Below are 19,205 nucleotides of genomic sequence, written 5' to 3' on the forward strand. Positions count from 1 at the left end.
TGAACAGCAGGCCTCTCTCACCAGCACGGGTGTGCTGAACAGTAGGCCCCTCAACAGTAGGCCTCTCTCACCAGCACGGGTGTGCTGAACAGCAGGCCTCTCTCACCAACACGGGTGTGCTGAAAAGCAGGCCCCTCAACACGGGTGTGCTGAACAGCAGGCCTCTCTCACCAGCACGGTTGTGCTGAACAGCAGGCCCCTCTCACCAACACGGATGTGATGAACAGCAGGCCTCTCTCACCAGCACGGGTGTGCTGAACAGCAGGCCCCTCAACACGGGTGTGTTGAACAGCAGGCCCCTCTCACCAGCACGGGTGTGCTGAAAAGCAGGCCCCTCAACAGCAGGCCTCTCTCACCAGCACGGGTGTGCTGAACAGCAGGCCTCTCAACAGCAAGCCTCTCTCACCAGCAAGGGTGTGCTGAACAGCAGGCCCCTCAACACGGGTGTACTGAACAGCAGGCCTCTCTCACCAGCACGGGTGTGATGAACAGCAGGCCTCTCTCACCAGCACGAGTGTGTTGAACAGCAAGCCCCTCTCAAGACAAAACTGGACAAAACAGGGCGCACCAACCGGCCGAGGCTGCCATCATCGGCGCCATCTTGGCAGTAAATAAATACATGTATAATCTCAATTGAAAAAGAGAGATGATATCGTGATCCTCTCAGCCGATAAGGGCAATGCCACGGTCATCATGGACAAAATCACATAGAACAATAACAATTCAGGAGCTACTTAATGATGGTAGCTACACAAAAAATTTAAAGAGATCCCACCAACAGCCTCGTTACAAAAACGAACAGCATCATCACTGATTCAGCTTCATTAATTGAACAGACCAAAACGGTTTTTCTTAAAACCTTCTGCTGCTAGACCACCCAGATTATATGGCTTACCAAAAATCCATAAAGAAGGTACACCACTCCATCCCATCGTCTCCACCATTGGCTCACCCACCTACGAACTGGCCCGATATCTGAGACCTTCAGCCATTCACTGGTAAGACCACCTCTTCTGTACTTAACTCAGCTCACCTGGTATCGTCAATGAAAGACATCTCACTGTTCCCAGGTGACTTACTCGTCAGTTTCGATGTAGTTTCTTTGTTCACCAAAGTTCCTGTGCCCGATACCCATTGCAATCATTGAGGATTTGGTCCAACGAGGATTGAATGCCGATGTACCGGTCCTGGCGAGACACTGCCTCACCAATACTCACCCGGAATGGAACATTCGACAAACAAGTTGAAGGCACCCCTATGGGTTCTCCCTTATTACCGGTTGTGGCCAATGTTTTCATGGAAAATTTTTGAGACGGACGCCATCCAGGCATCCACTCTACGTCCGTCCTTGTGGAAGAGCTATGTGGATGACACGTTTGTCATCTGGCCACATGGCCAACCGGCTCAAAATAAAATTCCTCAACCACATCAATTCCATAAACCCAGCCATCAAATTCACCACGGAGGTAGAAACGGATGGCATGCTACCTTTCTTGTATGTCTCAATCAAAGAGAGACCAGATGGCTCAATGAGCCATTCTGTCTACAGGAGAGTAACCCAGACTGACGGCTACCTAAAACCCGAATCCCAGCACCATCCATCCCGGAAGAATTTCCTCGTCAAAACGCTACACCACAGAGCTCAGTGCATCTCCGGCCACGAACGCCTGACCAGTGAACTCAAAACACGTACACCAAGCCCTCAAGGCGAATGGATTGTCTGACTACACAATCCGCAAAGTAGTGGTACCCCAAACTTTCGCAGTTCTTAAAAATTCTCTTTTCACACCATCAATATGTAAACTCCCCCCCCCCCCCCGCGCCAACCGGCATGTGCACCCGCATGTACACCATTCATCATGCTAAGTCGGCCAATCAAATGCTATTTTTTTACGCTAATTCCTTTGTCAAGGCACCTTGTTTCCTCGCACACAGCTTAAAGGTCGCGGTCTGAGCGTGGCTGTGTTTCACTCCAGCTCTGTCCTCGAGACAGCCCGGTCCCTTCACCTGATGAAGGCCGCTTGTGTTGTGGCCGAAACGTCGTGATTTTTGTTGTTTTATTTTTTTAACCTACGTGACTTTACCGAATAGAACCAAAGAGTACGTGAGGAAGGAGCCATCTGAGGATCCAATAAAAACCATCACCCTGCCATACATAGCAGGGGTAACCAAAAGGATTTCCAAAATCATGAACAAACACAAGATCCAGGTACGATTTAACACAGTACATAAAATTCGCGATCTGATCCCATCTGTGAAAGACAAGATTCCTGACATGCAATATCCCGGCGTCTACAAACTAAGCTGTGTCTGCAGTTACATTGGGGAAACTAAGCGACGTGTCTCAGACCGTGTTCGTGAGCAGAAGGCAGATTTGGTAACACGGTAGGACCAACGCTTCTACCGTGGCTGATGATTATTTTAATACTACGGCTGGCTCACACGAAGTTGATTTCTCTAAGACGATGGCCATCAACAAAGATTCGTTCATGAAGCCATCCATATACACAGCAGACACAATTTCAACCTGTGTATAGTGTAGTGTATGGTGTAGTGTATAGTGTATAGTGTAGTGCAGTGGTTCTTAACCTGGGTTCGATCGAACCCCAGGGGTTCGGTGAGTCGATCTCAGGGGTTCGGCAGAGCCCCCGCCACGGAGGTCCGGACACACTTGAATTATTGTGTAAATTTGTGATGACACACACGGCCCGCTTGGCCATCACTGGCTGCAGATGATCATGCTACACTGCTTGGCCAATCAGCGCTGCGGGGAATTTAGTGCGTACTCAGTAGTCAACGTGTGACTGTTGTTGTCGTACGTCGTGTGATTTCTTTAATATTTTATCCATACTGTCGGGCAAAAGAAGAAAGTGGTCGGACGAATATGTACAACATGGATTCTCATGTATCACGGAACGTGATGGGAGTGAGCGTCCTATCTGCATGATTTGCAACGCCAAGTTGAGCAACTCTAGTCTTGCACCGGCAAAACTAAAGGAACACTTCTTGAAGCTGCATGGAGACGGGGAATACAAGAACACAACACTTGCTGAATTCAGGGTGAAGAGAGCCAGATTCGATGAAAGGGCCACTCTGCCTGCTCTTGGATTTGTACCTGTTAACAAACCGATCCTGACAGCATCGTACGAAGTTGCTTACCTGATCGCAAAGCAGGGCAAGCCACACACCATTGGTGAAACACTTGTGAAACCAGCTGCATTAAAGATGGCGAATCTGATACTCGGAACAGCGGCCGAAGGTAAATTATCACAAATTCCCCTTTCAAATGACACCGTCAGTGACAGAATAGAAGACATGAGTAAAGACATCTTGGCTCAAGTAGTCGCGGATCTGATTTCAAGCCCGGCAAAATTCAGCCTTCAACTCGACGAAACCACAGACGCTCCTGATCTAAGCCAGCTTGCTGTTTTTGTACGCTATGTGAAAGACGACATGATAAAAGAAGTTTTTATTTTGTAAGCCTCTTACAACAACAACGAAGGCAGCCGATGTGAAGAAGCTTGTGGATGACTTCTTCAGAGACAACAATCTTTCATGGGATATGGTTTCTGCAGTTTGTACGGACGGAGCTCCAGTCATGCTGGGAAGAAAGTCTGGTTTTGGTGCGCTAGTAAAGGCCGATGCACCACACATCATTGTGACGCATTGTATTCTGCACAGGCATGCGTTGGCAACAAAAACCTTACCTCCAAAAATGGCAGAAGTATTAAAAACTGTGGTGGAATGTGTGAACTATGTGCGAAAAAGTGCTCTGAGGCACCGCATCTTCAGTGAGCTGTGTAAAGAAATGGGCTCTGAATTTGAGGTACTTCTGCTCCATTCTAATATTCGGTGGTTATCCCGGGGACAGGTGCTGAATCGTGTTTTTGCCATGCGTGTGGAATTAGCCCTGTTTTTGCAAGAGCACCAACACTGCCATGCAGATTGCTTCAAAAATCCTGAGTTCATTCTCATTTTAGCGTACATGGCTGATATATTCGCAGCTCTCAATCATCTCAATCAGCAGATGCAGGGTGGTGGAGTCAATATCATGGAAGCGGAAGAACACCTGAAGGCTTTTCAAAAAAAGCTACCGTTATGGAAACGACGAACAGAGAACAATAACTTCGCAAACTTCCCGCTTCTGGACGACTGTGCAAGTAAGATCGAAGATGTGTCTGGAATCGGAGATATTTCTGTATCCACGGAACTAAAGCAAACAATTGCTACGCACTTAGATGAGCTTGCAAAGTCTCTCGACGGATATTTCCCTACAAGAGAGTCATATCCAGCATGGGTGAGACAGCTGTTCACGTTTGCTGTTGAAACAGATGTCAATGATGAATTCCTCGACGAAATCATTGAAATTCAGCAGAGCCAGGTTCAACAGCAACTCTTCAGAACAACAACGCTCTCAAAGTTTTGGTGTCGACAAATGCACAAGTATCCAGTTATTGCTAAGAAAGCCCTGGATTTTTTTATACCATTTGTTACAACATATCTTTGTGAGCAATCCTTTTCGAGGATGCTGGACATAAAAACGAAGAAAAGGAACAGACTTTGCTGTGAAAATGACATGAGAGTGGCACTTGCCAAGGTGAAGCCACGCATATCTGAACTGATCTCTCAAAGGCAACAGCAGAAGTCACATTGATTTCCAGGTATGTAATTTGTTGTGAGTTTATGCATTGTGTTGGTTTTATTCTTTGAACAAGGTAATGCTCATGCACGGCTCATTTTGTGTACCAGTAAAAAACATATCTATGTCTTGAATTTGAAAAAAAATCACATTTTATTTTTCACTAAAGAGGGGTTCGGTGAATGCGCATATGAAACTGGTGGGGTTCGGTACCTCCAACAAGGTTAAGAACCACTGGTGTAGTGTATAGTGTAGTGTATCGTGTAGTGTATAGTAGTGTATAGTGTAGTGTGTAGTGTACAGTGTATTGTATAGTGTAGTGTATAGTGTAGTGTATAGTGTAATGTATAGTGTAGTGTATAGTGTAGTGTACAGTATAGTGTAGTATATATAGTGTAGTGCATAGTGTAATGCATAGTGTAGTGTGTAGTGTAGTGTAGTACACTAGCACATCACACTGGTGGGTTAGCGAGCCAAGCAACAACATTTGCACTCTGGACACCGTGACATTTCGCCAGCAATCACAACAACCAGCTTCGTCAGGCGACAGCCACATTTGTGCATTTATTCATTCACACAATCTAACCCGGCTGATATCGGCTCGCCGAAAACCAACAGCGTCAAACTACGAAAGTGCCGCGGCATCGTGGGAGCGGCCGATGAAACTGGCCGGGTTCAGGGAGAAATAAAAAAACCGGGACGCTGACGTGGCGCACGAAGGCTCACGGCGTTGTACGCGCCATCGTGACGCCGCTTGTCGCCCCGGTAAAACAATAATATAAACACGCGGAACTCCCTCTCGGTGCCGGACGTCGTGACGGACCGTGCCGATTTCGCCGCTCGTTGACCCCCGGCCACGCGAAGGCGAATTTAAATTCTCCCCCCACCCCCCCACCCCCCTCTCACCTGGCTCCCTGGCACCACGCCCAGTCGCCTCCCGTCCAGCGGCACACCAACGCCGGGGGAAAGCGCTGGGAGGTGAGAGACCGTCGCGAAGACTAAAATAAAATAACAAAAAACTGCGTCCGGTAACAGAGAGCTCGTAAAACAAAATTCCCACCCCCAAAAAAAAGTGAAAAACCAAACTCGGGGCACCGATTGTAACCGGCACGAGGCAAATATCCCCCAATGCTGAAAAACATCGCTCAGTTGGGATCATCTTCTTTGGTTCTTTCGGTAAAGTCACGTAGAATGAGAATAAAATAATAAATTGATAAAATAAAATAACACAATAATATTCTCACGACGTTTCGGCCACAACACAAGCGGCCTTCATCAGGTGAAGGGGCGAGACTGTCTGGTAGGACAGCGCTGGAGTGAAAGAGCCACGTTCAGATCACGGCCTTTAAGCTGTGTGAGAGGAACAAAGCGCCTTGACAAAGGAATTAGCATATAATTTAGCATTGAAATGGCTGAATGATTAGCTTGTGGCTGGTCACAGAAATAGCTATGTTAAAAGTTAAAGCATACACATCCGCAGAGGCACCCATTGTTAAAGGAATTAGCATAGAATTTAGCATTGAAATAGCTAAGTTAAGGCATACACATCCGCAGAGGCACCCCTTGACAATGGAATTAGCATAGAATTTAGCATTGAAATAGCTGAGTGATTAGCTTGTAGCTGCTACAGAAATAGCTACGTTAAAGTCAGAGCATACACATTCACCGAGGCACTTAGTACAAATCAAACAGGAGAATTTAGCATTGAAATAACTAGGCGAATTTAGCATTGAAATAACTGAGTGATTAGCTAGTGACTGGTCACAGAAATGACTACACATCTGAGCTATTCACAGTACTATATAGTGAACCAATAAAAACTAAAATATAAATTACCTTCATGTTATCAATAAACTCTATATTCTCCAATCAGCTAAGCTACCAACAATAAGTCGTTATATATCACAATGCTATATGGCGAAAAAATGGGTGGATTCTTACCCTCAAATTTCAGCACCACGGATAGCTACGGGCCCCGTTCAGACGGACGAGTTCGTCCATGGTCGGAACAGAGGAGGGGGAGAGAGACAGCTGCGAGGCCCTAGTATACTCCATGTTGTAAAACTATACCATTAACCATGGTGTGAGAGGAATTAAGAGGCAATGCTGGCGAAAGAGCTGCGGTCTGAAGGTCATCGTAAAAATACAATTAATTAAGAACAGAAATGATTTAAAACATCTTTCCAGTGGTTACTAAGCCTGAATCCATCTTCTCGGTTGAAATTGTCTCTGTGCTTGTATATGTGAATGGCCTCATGAACGAATCTCTCATGGTAGCCGGTTGGTTTGCAAAGAACCTCCGTCTTGGAGAAGTCAATGTCATGTGAGCCCACTGAATTATAACAGTGATCTGCCACGGCAGAGGAGTTCGTCCTACCGTGTTTCAAGTCTGCTTTATGTTCGCGGATGCGGTCCGAGATATGTCTTTTGGTTTCTCCAATGTAGCTACTACCACAGAGGCACTTTAGTTTGTAAACGCCCGGGTACTGTATGTCTGGAACAGCATCTTTTACAGATGGAACTAAATCACGGATTTTATGTACTGTGTTGAACCATCACCTTACCCTACATTGCAGGGGTCACTAAAAAGATCTCCAAAATCCTGAATAAACACAAGATCCAGGTCCGATGTGTTGTGGCCGAAACGTCGTGAGAATATTATTGTTATTTTATTTTATCAATTTATTATTTTATTCTCATTCTACGTGACTTTACCGAAAGAACCAAACAAGATGAATCATTGCAGTCATGAAAGCTTTAAATCGAAATTCAGTTGGGATCAAACAACAACAACAAATCTTCTTGGTTCTTTCGGGGGGGGTTCACCCGCTCGCGAAGCGACAAGCCCCGGCGTTGCCCCGGCAACCACGGCAAGATGGGGCGCGGCAAGGTGGAGCACGGCAAGGTGGAGCACGGCAAGGTGAAGCACTCTCGCTCCTCCCCCCCCCACCCCGAGCCGCTTCTCAAAAATCTTCCTCCCTCGCCTCGTCGTCATCTTCGTCTTTGAAAACCTGCGGGGGTCGGAATAAATTAGAGAGACGGTGACCGACCCCACCCACCCCCCCCCTGGGGTGGCCAGAAGCGGATCGCTCACTCAGCCTAAGCAGGAGCATCGGTGATGTGGGCGGACACTCGCTCACCGCTCGCTCGCTCACCGCTCACCGCTCGCTCGCTCACCGCTCACCGCTCGCTCACCGCTCACTCACCACCCACCCCTCCTCACCGCGTAGTCGTAGCTTCCAGCTCCGCTGTCTTGGTGCTGAGGCTGCGGTGGCAACTCGTGCAGCCCTTCATCCGCCTTGTTGCCACTCTCTAGCGTTAGCAACTACACACGGAGCATCCCCACAACACGCACAGTGTGTGGTGAATCTGTGGGTCTCTGTGTGTGGTGAGTCTGTGGGTCTCTGTATGGTGAGTCTGTGGGTCTCTGTGTGGTGAATCTATGGGTCTCTGTGTGGTGAGTCTGTGGGTCTCTGTGTGTGGTGAGTCTGTGGGTCTCTGTATGGTGAGTCTGTGGGTCTCTGTGTGGTGAGTCTATGCGTCTCTGTGTGGTGAGTCTGTGGGTCGCTGTGTGGTGAGTCTGTGGGTCTCTGTGTGGTGAGTCTGTGGGTCTCTCTGTGTGGTGAGTCTATGGGTCTCTGTGTGGTGAGTCTGTGGGTCTCTGTGTGGTGAGTCTGTGGGTCTCTGTGTGAGTCTGTGGGTCTCTGTGTGGTGAGTCTATGGGTCTCTGTGTGGTGAGTCTGTGGGTCTCTGTGTGGTGAGTCTATGGGTCTCTGTGTGGTGAGTCTGTGGGTCTCTCTGTGTGGTGAGTCTATGGGTCTCTGTGTGGTGAGTCTGTGGGTCTCTGTGTGGTGAGTCTGTCGGTCTCTGTGTGAGTCTGTGGGTCTCTGTGTGGTGAGTCTATGGGTCTCTGTGCGGTGAGTCTGTGGGTCTCTGTGTGGTGAGTCTATGGGTCTCTGTGTGGTGAGTCTGTGGGTCTCTGTGTGGTGAGTCTATGGGTCTCTGTGTGGTGAGTCTGTGGGTATTATTTTGGCAATCGTCATCAGGAGGAGAAAAGAGGGGGATGAAAGCCGCTGAAGCAGCAGGCTGTTTTAAAGTTTTAAAGTTGGGTGTAGTCCAAGGGTCATAAACAAAGTGGGCACAACTTTACCGAAAGACCCAAAGAAAATGAATTCCTGCAGTCACGAAAGCTTTAGGTCGAGTCTAACTGTGTCTCTGTATATACACTACACTACTATATACTACACTATACACTACACTACTATACACTACACTACTATACACTACACTACACACTACACAGAATACGGAGAGAGACACGGATGGACTGGGCCTCTGTGTCCTGGCGGTGTGCCACTCACGGAGCCACGGTCGCCCGCCGCGTTTCTCTGCGGTGCCTTGGGGAGCGTGGGGGGATCCTCCCTGCACGCATGTGGGTAGTGGGGGGGTGGTGGGGTAGTGGTGGGGGGGGGGCACAGCGGCAGGTCGTCACACAGACGACCCCGCGGGCACCGCCGACGTCCGCCCGACGTCCGAGAGAAGCGAGCGACTCACGAGGGGCCCCAGGGCTCGTGACGACGCTGACCCTGACGGCGGTGGCGGTAGAGCAGCAGCAGCGTGGCCACCAGGGCGAGGGACACGGCGAGGATCGCGGCCGGAGCGGCCCAGCTGGCCCGGCCCGCCGCCGCTGCCGCCGCAGAATTCTCTGCGTGGCCAAACGGTCCCCCGCGTGGCGTCAGCGTGCCGCCGTAGCACGACGACAACAACCGCCGCGATGACCACACGCGCCAGGCTAGGTGCGCTTTGAGGCTCGCGGCGCTCGCACCCGGGCGTTGCGGGTCGAGGGAGCGAGACGGAGGGACGGACGGAGACAAAGTTCCCCCATGAAGGCCCTGGCGGACTGTCAGGGCGGGTGCTGTTAGCGAGTATCAGCAGCTGTGAAGGCCGTGATTGTGACAAACGAGGGGATGGGTGGCCAGAACAGGGACACACACACACGCAATACACACACATGCACATGGACACACACACACACACATGCACACGAACACACACACGGACACACACACACGAACACACACGCACACACGGACACACACGCACACACACACACATGCATGCACACGCACACGGACAGACACGCACACACACACGAACAGACATGCATGCACACACACACGGACACGCACACACGCACCAACACACACACACGTACACACACGCACCAACACACACACACGAACACACACACACGCACACACACGCACACGGACACACACGCACACACACGCACACACACATGCATGCACACGCACACGGACAGACACGCACACGCACACACACACACGAACAGACATGCATGCACACACACACGGACACACACACGGACACGCACACACGCACCAACACACACAAACCAACACACACACACGTCCACGGACACACACACACCCACACACACACACCCACACGTACACGCACACACACACACACACACGTACACGGACACACACACATGCAACATTCAGAGATGCGAACAAACCTGTTCGTGTGTCCAGTTGCCTGTTCGGACCGAAAGTCGTGAGTTCAACCGGCGTGCAACAGACGGCGGTGGTGGCATCTACATCTGTAGAACGTGAAGAACCAGTGGCATTTACATCTGTAGAACGTGAAGAACCAGTGGCATCTACATCTGCAGAGCGTGAAGAACCAGTGGCATCTACATCTGTAGAACGTGAAGAACCAGTGGCATCTACATCTCCAGAAGGTGAAGAACCAGTGGCATCTACATCTCCAAAAGGTGAAGAACCAGTGGCATCTACATCTGCAAAACGAGAAGAACCAGTGACATTAATATCAACAGAATACGAAAAAACAGTGACATGTACATCTGTAGCACGTAAAGAACCAGTGGCATCTACATCTGCTGAACGTGAAGAACCAGTGGCATCTACATCTGCAGAGCGTGAAGAACCAGTGGCATCTACATCTGCAGAGCGTGAAGAACCAGTGGCATCTACATCTGCAGAACGTGAAGAGAACGTCAATAACCAGTGGCATCTCCATCTGCAGAACGTGAAGAACCAGTGGCATCTACATCTGCAGAACGTGAAGAACCAGTGGCATCTACATCTGCAGAGCGTGAAGAACCAGTGGGATCTACATCTGCAGAACGTGAAGAACCAGTGGCATCTACATCTGCAGAACGTGAAGAACCAGTGGCATCTACATCTGTAGCACGTAAAGAACCAGTGGCATCTACATCTGCTGAACGTGAAGAACCAGTGCATCTACATCTGCAGAGCGTGAAGAACCAGTGGCATCTACATCTGCAGAGCGTGAAGAACCAGCGGCATCTACATCTGCAGAACGTGAAGAGAACGTCAATAACCAGTGGCATCTCCATCTGCAGAACGTGAAGAACCAGTGGCATCTACATCTGCAGAACGTGAAGAACCAGTGGCATCTACATCTGCAGAGCGTGAAGAACCAGTGGGATCTACATCTGCAGAACGTGAAGAACCAGTGGCATCTACATCTGCAGAACGTGAAGAACCAGTGGCATCTACATCTGCAGAGCGTGAAGAACCAGTGGCATCTACATCTGCAGAACGTGAAGAATCAGCGGCATCTACATCTGCAGAGCGTGAAGAACCAGCGGCATCTACATCTGTAGAACGTGAAGAACCAGTGGCATCTACATCTCCAGAGCGTGAAGAACCAGTGGCATCTACATCTGCAGAACGTGAAGAACCAGTGGCATCTACATCTGCAGAGCGTGAAGAACCAGTGGCATCTACATCTGCAGAAGATAATGAGCTTTGGGTCTCCATGTGAGTCTATGGGTCTCTGTGTGAGTAGTCTATGGGTCTCGGTGTGATGAGTCTATAGGTCTCTGTGTGAGTCTATGGGTCTCTGTGTGAGTAGTCTATGGGTGGCTGTGTGATGAGTCTATGGGTTTCTGTGTGAGTCTATGGGTCTCTCTGTGAGTAGTCTATGGGTCTCTGTGTGAGTAGTCTATGGGTGTCTGTGTGAGTAGTCTATGGGTGTCTGTGTGATGAGTCTATGGGTCTCTGTGTGAGTAGTCTATGGGTGTCTGTGTGATGAGTCTATGGGTCTCTGTGTGAGTAGTCTATGGGTCTCTGTGTGAGTAGTCTATGGGTGTCTGTGTGAGTAGTCTATGGGTGTCTGTGTGAGTAGTCTATGGGTCTCTGTGTAAGTAGTCTATGGGTCTCTGTGTGAGTAGTCTATGGGTGTCTGTGTGAGTAGTCTATGGGTGTCTGTGTGAGGAGTCTATGGGTCTCTGTGTGAGTAGTCTATGGGTCTCTGTGTGATGAGTCTATGGGTCTCTGTGTGAGTAGTCTATGAGTGTCTGTGTGATGAGTCTATGGGTCTCTGTGTGAGTAGTCTATGGGTGTCTGTGTGATGAGTCTATGGGTCTCTGTGTGAGTAGTCTATGGGTCTCTGAGTGAGTAGTCTATGGTGTCTGTGTGATGAGTCCATGGGTCTCTGTGTGAGTAGTCTATGGGTGTCTGTGTGAGTCTATGGGTCTCTGTGTGAGTAGACTATGGGTCTCTGTGTGAGTCTATGGGTCTCTGTGTGAGTCTATGGGTCTCTGTGTGATGAGTCTATGGGTCTCTGTGTGAGTAGTCTATGGGTGTCTGTGTGATGAGTCTATGGGTCTCTGTGTGAGTAGTCTATGGGTGACTGTGTGAGTAGTCTATGGGTGTCTGTGTGAGTAGTCTATCGGTCTCAGTGTGAGTCTATGGGTCTCTGTGTGATGAGTCTATGGGTCTCTGTGTGAGTAGTCTATGGGTGTCTGTGTGATGAGTCTATGGGTCTCTGTGTGAGTAATCTATGGGTCTCTGTGTGAGTAGTCTATGAGTGTCTGTGTGAGTAGTCTATGGGTCTCTGTGTAAGTAGTCTATGGGTCTCTTTGTGAGTAGTCCATGGGTGTCTGTGTGAGTAGTCTATGGGTGTCTGTGTGAGTAGTCTATGGGTCTCTGTGTAAATATTCTATGGGTGTCTGTGTGAGTAGTCCATGGGTCTCTGTGTGAGTAGTCTATGGGTCTCTGTGTGATGAGTCTATGGGTCTCTGTGTGAGTATTCTATGGGTCTCTGTGTGAGTAGTCTATGGGTCTCTGTGTGAGTCTATGGGTCTCTGAGTGAGTAGTCTATGGGTGTCTGTGTGAGTAGTCTATGGGTCTCTGTGTGAGTCTATGGGGCTCTGTGTGAGTAGTCTATGGGTCTCTGTGTGAGTAGTCTATGGGTGTCTGTGTGAGTAGTCTATGGGTCTCTGTGTGAGTAGTCTATGGGTGTCTGTGTGAGTATTCTATGGGTGTCTGTGTGAGTCTATGGGTCTCTGTGTGAGTAGTCTATGGGTGTCTGTGTGAGTAGTCTATGGGTGTCTGTGTGAGTAGTCTATGGGTCTCTGTGTGAGTAGTCTATGGGTGTCTGTGTGAGTAGTCTATGGGTCTCTGTGTGAGTAGTCTATGGGTGTCTGTGTGAGTAGTCTATGGGTGTCTGTGTGAGTCTATGGGTCTCTGTGTGAGTAGTCTATGGGTGTCTGTGTGAGTAGTCTATGGGTGTCTGTGTGAGTAGTCTATGGGTGTCTGTGTGAGTAGTCTATGGGTGTCTGTGTGAGTAGTCTATGGGTCTCTGTGTAAGTAGTCTATGGGTCTCTGTGTGAGTAGTCTATGGGTGTCTGTGTGAGTAGTCTATGGGTGTCTGTGTGAGGAGTCTATGGGTCTCTGTGTGAGTAGTCTATGGGTCTCTGTGTGATGAGTCTATGGGTCTCTGTGTGAGTAGTCTATGAGTGTCTGTGTGATGAGTCTATGGGTCTCTGTGTGAGTAGTCTATGGGTGTCTGTGTGATGAGTCTATGGGTCTCTGTGTGAGTAGTCTATGGGTCTCTGAGTGAGTAGTCTATGGTGTCTGTGTGATGAGTCCATGGGTCTCTGTGTGAGTAGTCTATGGGTGTCTGTGTGAGTCTATGGGTCTCTGTGTGAGTAGACTATGGGTCTCTGTGTGAGTCTATGGGTCTCTGTGTGAGTCTATGGGTCTCTGTGTGATGAGTCTATGGGTCTCTGTGTGAGTAGTCTATGGGTGTCTGTGTGATGAGTCTATGGGTCTCTGTGTGAGTAGTCTATGGGTGACTGTGTGAGTAGTCTATGGGTGTCTGTGTGAGTAGTCTATCGGTCTCAGTGTGAGTCTATGGGTCTCTGTGTGATGAGTCTATGGGTCTCTGTGTGAGTAGTCTATGGGTGTCTGTGTGATGAGTCTATGGGTCTCTGTGTGAGTAATCTATGGGTCTCTGTGTGAGTAGTCTATGAGTGTCTGTGTGAGTAGTCTATGGGTCTCTGTGTAAGTAGTCTATGGGTCTCTTTGTGAGTAGTCCATGGGTGTCTGTGTGAGTAGTCTATGGGTGTCTGTGTGAGTAGTCTATGGGTCTCTGTGTAAATATTCTATGGGTGTCTGTGTGAGTAGTCCATGGGTCTCTGTGTGAGTAGTCTATGGGTCTCTGTGTGATGAGTCTATGGGTCTCTGTGTGAGTATTCTATGGGTCTCTGTGTGAGTAGTCTATGGGTCTCTGTGTGAGTCTATGGGTCTCTGAGTGAGTAGTCTATGGGTGTCTGTGTGAGTAGTCTATGGGTCTCTGTGTGAGTCTATGGGTCTCTGTGTGAGTAGTCTATGGGTCTCTGTGTGAGTAGTCTATGGGTGTCTGTGTGAGTAGTCTATGGGTCTCTGTGTGAGTAGTCTATGGGTGTCTGTGTGAGTATTCTATGGGTGTCTGTGTGAGTCTATGGGTCTCTGTGTGAGTAGTCTATGGGTGTCTGTGTGAGTAGTCTATGGGTGTCTGTGTGAGTAGTCTATGGGTCTCTGTGTGAGTAGTCTATGGGTGTCTGTGTGAGTAGTCTATGGGTCTCTGTGTGAGTAGTCTATGGGTGTCTGTGTGAGTAGTCTATGGGTGTCTGTGTGAGTCTATGGGTCTCTGTGTGAGTAGTCTATGGGTGTCTGTGTGAGTAGTATATGGGTGTCTGTGTGAGTAGTCTATGGGTCTCTGTGTGAGTAGTCTATGGGTGTCTGTGTGAGTAGTCTATGGATCTCTGTGTGAGTAGTCTATGGGTGTCCGTGTGAGTAGTCTATGGGTGTCTGTGTGAGTAGTCTATGGGTGTCTGTGTGAGTAGTCTATGGGTGTCTGTGTGAGTAGTCTATGGGTTTCTGTGTGAGTAGTCTATGGGTGTCTGCGTGAGTAGTCTATGGGTCTCTGCATGATGAGTCTATGGGTCTCTGCGTGGGGCAGTGTCAATCCTCACCGATGACAGAGAGGTTGACCCTCCCCTCGAAGTTGTCGTGGGGGAAGGTGGCCACGTGGCAGAGGAAGAGGCCCCCGTCGCCAGCCCGCACGTCCAGCAGCTCCAGCGAGACGTCGCCGGGAGGCCCCCCAACGCGGAACCGCAGTCGGCCCGCGAGGGACGAGTTGGAGTACGCCGTGCCGTGCAGCGGGCTGAGTGCGGCCAAATTGGCCCCCGCCCAGACGTTGCCACGGGAGGCCTTCAGCCAGTTGGCCTGCACCACCACCACGGCCGCACCCCACAGAACGCAGCGCAGCAGCGCCACCTTCTGGCCGACCACCGCCGTGACCTGGCCGTCCGTGTCGACACCCACACGAGGGGCTGGGTGGGAAGACAACACAGAGACCCATAGACTACTCATAGAGACCCATAGACTACTCATAGAGACCCATAGACTACTCATAGAGAGCCATAAACTACTCACACAGACACCCATAGACTACTCACAGAGACCCATAGACTACTCATAGAGACCCATAGACTACTCACGCAGAGTCCCATAGACGACTTATAGACCGACAAGACTATTTACGCAGAGATCCATAGAGTACTCATAGAGACCCATAGACTATCTTCTTTGGTAATTTCGATAAAGTCACGTAGAATGAGAATAAAATAATAAATTGATAAAATAACACAATAATATTCTTACGACGTATCGGCCACAACACAAGCGGCCATCATCAGGTGAAGGGACGAGACTGTCTGGAGGACAGCGCTGGTCTGAGCGTGGCTGTGTTCGCTCCAGCGCTGTCCTCGTGTTCGCTCCAGCGCTGTCCTCCAGACAGTCTCGTCCCTTCACCTGATGAAGGCCGCTTGTGTTGTGGCCGAAACGTCGTGAGAATATTATTGTGTTATTTTATTTTATCAATTTATTTTATTCTCATTCTACGTGGTGACTTTACCGAAAGAACCAAAGATGAATCCTTGCAGTCACGAAAGCTTTAAATCGAAATCCATAGACTACTCATAGAAACTCATAGACTACTCACGCAGAGTCCCATAGACCACTCAGAGACCCACAAGACTACTCACACAGAGACCCATAGACCACTCATAGAGATCCACAAGACTACTCACACAGAGACCCACTTCACACGCACAAAAATACCTCTCACTCATTCACCCAGCCACCCACTCACCCACGGTGCTGTGTGGTGGAGGGACGGAGACACACGACAGTGGAGACCACTCCCCTGCCTTCCACCGTGGCAAGTCGGCTACCATTCTCACGCGGACACAGTACTCATCCTCGCGTCCCGGCAGAAGCATCATTCGGTGTTGGTACCGGCATCCGATGAAGCGCTCCTGGCAGTAAGCATCATCATCATCAGTAGTAGCAGCAGTAGTAGTAGCAGCAACAGCATCATCATCAGTAGTAGTAGCATCATCAGTAGTAGTGTCATTGGTAGTATCATCATCATCAGTAGCAGCATCGCCACCCACCCACTCAACCACGCACATCTCCCGCCACAACCTCCCGACCCCCGTCACAACTCCCGCAATCTCTCACCGTGAGTTGAACGCCGCCTCTTGTCGAAATGTCAACCTGATGGTGGAACTTCACGTCGTGCGACACCAGCGCCCTCCACCCCCGCCCGACGGAGACCAACAACGACAGCTTCCGCACCTCCGGCTCTCCGTCGACCACCGCCTCCAACTCCCCAGCCACCCCAGGACCACCGTCATCACGGCGGTCATCGTCACCGCCGTCACGGTCATCGTCATCGCCGTCGTCGTTGTCGCTGTAGCCATCATCGTCGTTGTCTTCATCGTCACCCACAACACCGCACTCCTCATCCTCATCCTCACCACCATCGCCCTCCTCCTCCTCCTCCTCCCCCCGCGTCAGTTTGTCGAGCCTCAGGGTGAACGACGGAGCGCTGAGCACAGCTGAGACACGGGAGAGGGGGGGTCATGGCGAGGGATGTTTGTGTGATCTCTCCCTGTCCTACAGAGTGAGTGAGTGAGTGCAGTTTGTGTGATCTCCCCCTGTCCTACAGAGTGTGTGAGTGGAGTTTGTGTGATCTCCCCCTGTCCTACAGAGTGTGTGGAGTTTGTGTGATCTCCCCCTGTTCTACAGAGTGTGTGAGTGGAGTTTGTGTGATCTCCCCCTGTCCTACAGAGTGAGTGAGTGGAGTTTGTGTGATCTCCCCCTGTCCTACAGAGTGAGTGAGTGGAGTTTGTGTGATCTCCCCCTGTGCTACAGAGTGAGTGAGTGGAGTTTGTGTGATCTCCCCCTGTCCTACAGAGTGAGTGAGTGGAGTTTGTGTGATCTCCCCCTGTGCTACAGAGTGAGTGAGTGGAGTTTGTGTGATCTCCCCCTGTCCTACAGAGTGAGTGGAGTTTGTGTGATCTCCCCTTGTGAGCCGAAGACACACACACAGGCAGAAAGAGTCACAGACATACACAGCGACACACACAGACAAAGATGACAAAGATCCTCCGTGTAGCCTGAAAAATACCGTTGGGGCAAGTGCTGTTAGTGAGCACCAGACAGACACGGACAAAGAGAGACACAGAGAGACACACACACACAGAGACACAGAGAGAGAGAGACACAGAGAGACACACACACAGAGACACAGAGAGAGACACACACACAGAGACACAGAGAGACACACACACAGAGACACAGGCATATGTACAATCTCGTGCCACTCACTTTCCATCAAGGGCAGGACCACAACCGCGACCCAGGGTGAGGATCGTGACGGCGAGGATGAGAAGGAGAATCTCACACGGAGGAGGTAGCGGTCACCGGGATCGTCCAGCGCCGAGGAGACGTCGCACCGTGTCTCCGTTGTTGCAGCGCAGACGGTCTGCCAGCGGGCTCGTCTGAAGCTGCGCAGACAGAGACACAGGGAGGAGTGGTGAGGGTGGTGAGGAGCCAGTGGGTGAGAGAGACGTGTGTGTGTGTGAGTGGGTTGGTGGATGAGTGGGTTGGTGAGTGAGTGGGTGGGTGAGTGGGTTGGTGAGTGAGTGGGTGAGTGGGTAAGTTGGTTGGTGAGTGAGTGGGTGAGTGGGTTGGTGAGTGAGTGGGTGAGTGAGTGGGTTGGTGAGTGAGTGGCTGAGTGAGTGAGTTGGTGAGTGAGTGAGTGGGTTGGTGAGTGGGTGAGTGGGTTGGTGAGTGAGTGGGTAAGTGAGTGGGTTAGTGAGTGGGTGAGTGGGTTGGTGAGTGAGTGGCTGAGTGAGTGAGCATCTCACAGTTTGCTCTGAACTCTGTATGTAACATTCAGGAACGTTGAGTTGGTCGTGGTCGTGGTGGTCGAGTTGATGGTTAAAGGATCAACAAGTGGGGGTCTATCCCCTCCATCCCCACTGGGAGCCGCTTCAACGGGGTCCCAGCAAAGGGTCGCCAGGAGGTCTCGAGACTCCAAACGAACATTCAGTGGGAACAGCGGAGCTGGGCAGATGGAGAAAAAACACTCAAGAGTGCGCTAACCACTGCACCACCACTCCTCACTCACACACAGTGCGTTAACCACTGCACCACCACTCCCCACACACTTACACACACAGTGTGCTAACCACTGCACCACCACTCCACACACACAGTGCGTTAACCACTGCACCACCACTCCCCACTCACACCCACACAGTGCGTTAACCACTGCACCACCACTCCCCACACACACACAGTGCGTTAACCACTGCACCACCACTCCCCACACACAGTGCGCTAACCACTGCACCACCACTCCCCACACACTCACAGTGCGCTAACCACTGCACCACCACTCCCCACACACTCACACACAGTGCGCTAACCACTGCACCACCACTCCCCACACACTCACACACAGTGCGCTAACCACTGCACCACCACTCCCCACTCACACACACACAGTGCGCTATCCACTGCACCACCACTCCCCACACACACACAGTGCGCTAACCACTGCACCACCACTCCACACTCACACAGTGCGCTAACCACTGTACCACCACTCCCCACTCACACTTACACAGTGCGCTAACCACTGCACCACCACTCTCCACACAATCACAACCTGGCACCCGATTTATCGACCACTTCGGGCTCTGCTCACCGTGGCTGCTGCACGTGACAAGGTGGTGGAGGAGGAGAGGCAGGATGAAGGGGAAGAGTAGGCCAAGTTTGTAGAGTTTCGACATCGCCATTAACTCCACACGCAGCCACGCGCCCGCCTCACCCAAGTCACGTGCTGAGGAAATCGATTCAAGGTTAAA

General features: G+C 50.4%; 1 protein-coding gene across 3 annotated transcripts; it reads right to left on the reverse strand.

The window, feature by feature from the left end:
- Positions 1-5,178: 5,178 nt before the first annotated feature.
- LOC116937320 (uncharacterized) lies at positions 5,179-19,187 on the reverse strand. Of its 3 annotated transcripts, none has more exons than XM_076060178.1 (11): positions 19,046-19,187; positions 18,201-18,399; positions 17,659-17,837; positions 16,507-16,886; positions 16,136-16,301; positions 14,955-15,314; positions 10,182-10,265; positions 9,194-9,539; positions 9,001-9,061; positions 7,863-7,964; positions 5,179-7,650 (listed from the first exon to the last, which is right to left on the reverse strand). In XM_076060178.1, exons 1-11 carry the CDS (start codon positions 19,134-19,136, stop codon positions 7,603-7,605), a joined length of 2,016 nt encoding a protein of 671 aa, XP_075916293.1. In that variant the 5' UTR covers positions 19,137-19,187; the 3' UTR covers positions 5,179-7,602. The 3 variants fall into 3 exon arrangements, with proteins under 3 accessions (XP_075916293.1, XP_075916292.1, XP_075916291.1); XM_076060177.1 differs by having other exon boundaries at positions 9,194-9,344; positions 10,182-10,463; XM_076060176.1 differs by having other exon boundaries at positions 10,182-10,463.
- Positions 19,188-19,205: the final 18 nt, after the last annotated feature.

Source organism: Petromyzon marinus, unplaced genomic scaffold, assembly GCF_048934315.1.
Source record: "Petromyzon marinus isolate PM22_M1 ecotype Great Lakes invasive population unplaced genomic scaffold, UKy_Petmar_22M1.pri1.0 PM_G_Scaffold_167, whole genome shotgun sequence".
Lineage (NCBI taxonomy): Eukaryota > Metazoa > Chordata > Hyperoartia > Petromyzontiformes > Petromyzontidae > Petromyzon > Petromyzon marinus.

Excerpts from the sequence above, each read along its gene's own strand:
- LOC116937320 (XM_076060176.1), bottom strand. The coding sequence starts at position 19,136 with ATGGCGATGTCGAAACTCTACAAACTTGGCCTACTCTTCCCCTTCATC. Across the intron at positions 9,540-10,181 it reads GCAACTGGACACACGAACAG|TCCGCCAGGGCCTTCATGGG; the intron begins GTTTGTTCGCAT and ends CCGCCCTGACAG. Across the intron at positions 7,651-7,862 it reads CTGGAAGCTACGACTACGCG|GTTTTCAAAGACGAAGATGA; the intron begins GTGAGGAGGGGT and ends CGACCCCCGCAG.